Consider the following 5,000-nt stretch of genomic DNA (forward strand, 5'->3'; position numbering starts at 1 on the left):
ACGCTGCTGTGCACTTCCGATGTAGAGGGGGGGGGGGGGGGGTTATACACGAGGATGACGTGACTTTGATAACAACCTCACGACGAAAGACCAGCACGTCACTCGCGCCACGGAAACCATATTTCGGAAGCTTTGCTACAAAAGCACAGTAATCATTTTATGAATGTGTAATGATGCAATATACCGTTAAGTCTCATTTCTAAAACCTCTTAATCCCTGAATCACTTCTAGGACCTAGTATCGCCAAAACCTTAAATCAGTTACGTAACCTTTAATCTCCCCGCCATGTTTTTTTTCACTAATGTTTTTTTTTCACTAAAATTACATTTACATTTTTTTTTCTCAGTGAGTTAATCAAGCGACATGGCGAATCATATTTCTCTCCTATTTCGTCACGAGTCAACGCACGCTAAACAATACCACAAAACCCAAAAATATAACCGTGTTTATATCCAAAAACATAAACTCTCTCATTCTATTCTGTGGTGAGCGTATTCTAAGCGTTTAATATCCTTAACAGATGGAGTAGTTTTAAAGTTTCCAATTTGCATCGAAATTAGGACTCGATATCAGACTTATTGCGATTAAATAAATTCGTTTCTATAATAACAATAGTGCCATCATTGAAAATAAAAATAACAAAAGCAACATTAGCAAGAATAATTAACCTCGTAATAACGACGGTAGTGATGATGATAACGATAATGACGATGCCTATGATAATATTGGCAATAATGTAGAACCTGTTGTTTTACGTAACCACCGGCATGCAGCGTCATGTCCTTTCACCGACACTTATAAAATAACACCACAAATATTTAGAATGCATTTATCAACTCTCGCCGTTCGGAATGCCTCTGCGCCTCTGTTCTCGGTCAACACCATTCCACGCTCTCGGGTCCCTACTTTAACAGAGCTGAAGTTTATAGTTTCAACTTTTCTTCTTGGTACTGAAGCTTACTTCGTTGCATACTCATTTAACACAAAACTTTTAAAAACGGCTTTGTTGTTAATTAATAAATCCAGCTTGTCGATTAAACACTTTTTTTATGGAGTCCCTGGAAAAACTTGTCCATATAATTTCGGATTGTGATGAACACGATGAACTATCCAAACCAGAGGAATTATTTGATGGTAAAGTGCATGAAGCTGAAAATAAAATATACATTTTGGAAGCTGCCAAACTGAATCCTTAGGAGGACGACAAAAAAACGACATGATATGGATGAACTGCTAATACTGTAGCAAGTAACATTGATTATGTTATGAAAATGCTTTGCAAAATGTCATGGTATTAGTATAAACACACACACACACACACACACACACACACACACACACACACACACACACACACACACACACACACACACACACACACACACACACACACACACACACACACACCCGCCCGCCCGCACAAACACTCATTCACACACGAACTCGCACTCACAAGTACAGGCACACATACACACACTCACCCACACATGCAAACGCAAACGCACAAGCGCACGAACACGGCCACACACGCATGCACGCGCGCTCTCACTCACGTACATAACACTCTCTCACGCAAGCTTTCACATGCACACGCACATACTCTGTTCTTTCACACGCATGCACGCGCGCTCTCACTCACGTACTTAACACTCTCACGCAAGCTTTCACACGCACAGGCACATACTCTTGTTCTTACACACGCATGCACAAGCGCTCTCACGCACACGCACACACACACGCACATACTCATGCTCTTATATACGCATGCACGCGCGCTCTCACTCACGTACATAACACTCTCTCACGCAAGCTTTCACACGCACACGCACATATTCAAGTTCTTACACATGCATGTACGCGCGCTCTCACTCACGTACATAACACTCTCACGCACTCACACAAACTCCCCAGAACAAGCACTCACCCATGAACACGCACAAGCACAGCACAGCACACACTGACATACGTACACTTACACACACACACACACACACACACACACACACACACACACACACACACACACACACACACACACACACACACACACACACACACACACACACACACACACAAAGTCAAGAAAATCATAAAGAAACAAGTGTAAGAGATTAACCATTTCCTTTACAATGGAAAACACACTCAACTACACCTTTTACAGATGGGGACTTACTTGGTGTTCCACCTCGGAGACTGGTCGCAGGTCAGGAAGTGCCACCTTGTGCTCAATGGCATCGAGCAAGTGCCGAGGAGTGCCGTGCCAGCCAAAGTAAACCTACAGCGCGTCCTGCACTCTCAACCATTACAGCAACCTACTCCTCCCTTGGAACCTGCTCCTCAGTCCCCCTCTCACCTTCCTCCCTTTATACCCCCTATCACTCAAGGTCAGTCAATCTGATGGTGTGATCATCTGTCTGTCTGTCTGTCTGTCTGTCTGTCTGTCTGTCTGTCTGTCTGTCTGTCTGTCTGTCTGTCTGTCAGTCAGTCAGTCAGTCAGTCAGTCAGTCAGTCAGTCAGTCAGTCAGTCAGTCAGTCAGTCAGTCAGTCAGTCAGTCTATCTAAGGAAACCCTGATATCAGTTAAATCATTTTACAAGTATGAAAAAAAAAAAGTTATTGATGTCCCAAATTTCCTAAGTATTTCCTAAAATACTTCTTGGTAAAGAATCACTTGGCCATTGTAGGCAATATCTATAAACCAGCAAATTACTTTACCAGTGACAAACCTAAGAGCAGTATCAAATGTGCCCTTAAATAGCATAACATTACCCCTTCCATCTTTCAGAGGAACAGCTAACAAATGGAAGTGCCCTTAAAAAGACCACATCCTTAAGTCCTAGAGCCAACACATCACATCCAGCAAAGCCACCACCACCTGTTCCCCCAAAGCCTAAAATATCCCGGGGGACCAAGTCCTATAGCCTGGACAGTCACAGCCAACTGCTCTCGAACACAGACCAATCCTTACAAAATATAAAAAGCAGTCTTCCACTGACTGAACAGAAGCCGCAGCAAAAACCTGAGGTGTGTGAAGATAAACCGAAGAGTCGTGTTAGCCAAATACCTATACATATGAACCGAGCGGAGGACATAACAACGCTCTTAGACGACGATGATGACGAGTGCGCATCTGATACTTCTGATGACCTTCATAAGGTAAGAACTCCCATGTTTATCTATCACAATGCATGATTCTGATTACCTGAATGTTATTTAATAAAAGAGTCTGTGAACCAAGTGGCAGTTTACAAGTAGGATTATACACTTATTTATAAATTCACTAAGAAAATTAATAAAGGGCTCTTCGTTTCATTATTCTTCATTCTTTGGAGTAATTTTCAAAGATATCTATCACAAGTTAAATAGCATTGACTGTACCAAATGTCTAACTTATATCACTTTGACATATAACACTAGCTACCTAATTTTTTATTTTTTTTTTATACCATACTCTCTTTAATATGAATAATGTCTAATAAAAATTTTCAACACCTTCACCACTTTTACTATTTGATATACACCCAAATACCAACAAAATAGAGTCATTCCAATAAGACTTAATTTTTTATCTGTGCACAAATACTTATGACCAAGTACACTAACCCTACAACTTAATTTCCACCAGGTAGTACGCAAAAGATTATCAGCAGACATAACAGTCTTGTTGGACCCACCACCAGAAAATAACGTGCTGGTTCTACTCCTAAAACCAGCTGAAGAAACACAAGCATGGCAGTTCTTATCAGCCTGTATGCAGGTAAAATAATTATCTCTCTCTCTCTCTCTCTCTCTCTCTCTCTCTCTCTCTCTCTCTCTCTCTCTCTCTCTCTCTCTCTCTCTCTCTCTCTCTCTCTCTCTCTCTCCATATATATATATATATATATATATATATATATATATATATATATATATATATATATATATATATATATATATATATATATTTATATATATTTATATATATTATATATATTTATATATATATATATATATATATATATCTATATATATATATATATGTATATATATATATATATATATATATTGTTCTATCATCACCACATTAGTAATACTTACATTTTCACTTTCCTCTCACTTTCCAATCATCATCATCATTACTACTATTATTATCATCGTTATTATCATTATCATTACTATTATCTTCATTAACATTATTATTACTACTACTATCATCAATATCAATATTATTATTATCATCATCATCATCATCATCATCATCATCATCATCATCATCATCATCATCATCATCATCATCATCATCATCATCATCATCATCATCATCATCATTATTATCATTATCATTATTATTATTATCATCAATATTGTTATTACTATTAACATCATCATCAATATCATTATCATCATCATAGAGTGTGTATGAGTGTTGAATGTGAGTGTATATGTATATTATATATATATATATATATATATATATATATATATATAATTCTTTGTTTTTTTCTACAGGTCACTCAGTGTGGAAATAAACCCCTGGTGATGGAAGGCACAGGATCCATGAAAAAGGCTCTTACTAGAACCAAACCCCTCTATTTTTCCAAGAATGGAAATGTGCAAAGAATATAATTTAATCTGAACTTATTCACTTCATATTAAATATTCTTTATTATCTAACTCTTTAAATCATTTAAAAATAAGTTTAAACATTTATTTATGTTGAACTAAAGAAATAAAGAAAATCTGATTCTGACATACTCATTGAAACATGCTATCTCATAAGCAAAATGTATAAGAGACCAGCAATATACTGTAACAGACCACCATGCTGGAGAAAAACCCACAAGATAACACCATACTGCTGTACACCAATAATCCAAAGTTAATAAAGCAATGCTACCTCACTATAAGCATGGTGAAGGGTATACATAACAAAACATCAGGATTACAAAGACAATGCCACACACACGTGGTCTTTTTGCTCAAAAATAGGTTGTGCAAATCTTCATGCTGATCTGAAACTGA

At 37.6% G+C, this 5,000-nt stretch overlaps 2 protein-coding genes across 4 annotated transcripts in view; one reads left to right on the top strand and one right to left on the bottom strand.

The window, feature by feature from the left end:
• LOC125034662 (Fanconi anemia group D2 protein-like) overlaps positions 1-5,000 on the bottom strand; it is a 58,938-nt gene that overhangs the window by 45,743 nt on the left and 8,195 nt on the right.
• Positions 1-5,000, top strand: part of LOC125034537 — a 25,134-nt gene that overhangs the window by 19,623 nt on the left and 511 nt on the right. For all 3 annotated transcript variants that reach the window (XM_047626402.1, XM_047626401.1, XM_047626400.1), the window contains exons 4-7: positions 2,162-2,384; positions 2,785-3,155; positions 3,625-3,756; positions 4,488-5,000. The exon at positions 4,488-5,000 is cut by the window's right edge and continues 511 nt beyond it. In XM_047626402.1, the coding sequence (XP_047482358.1) occupies positions 2,162-2,384; positions 2,785-3,155; positions 3,625-3,756; positions 4,488-4,604 (843 nt within the window). In that variant the 3' untranslated portion in view covers positions 4,605-5,000. The remainder of the gene's footprint in view (positions 1-2,161; positions 2,385-2,784; positions 3,156-3,624; positions 3,757-4,487) is intronic.

Source organism: Penaeus chinensis, chromosome 18, assembly GCF_019202785.1.
Source record: "Penaeus chinensis breed Huanghai No. 1 chromosome 18, ASM1920278v2, whole genome shotgun sequence".
NCBI classification, from domain to species: Eukaryota; Metazoa; Arthropoda; class Malacostraca; order Decapoda; family Penaeidae; genus Penaeus; species Penaeus chinensis.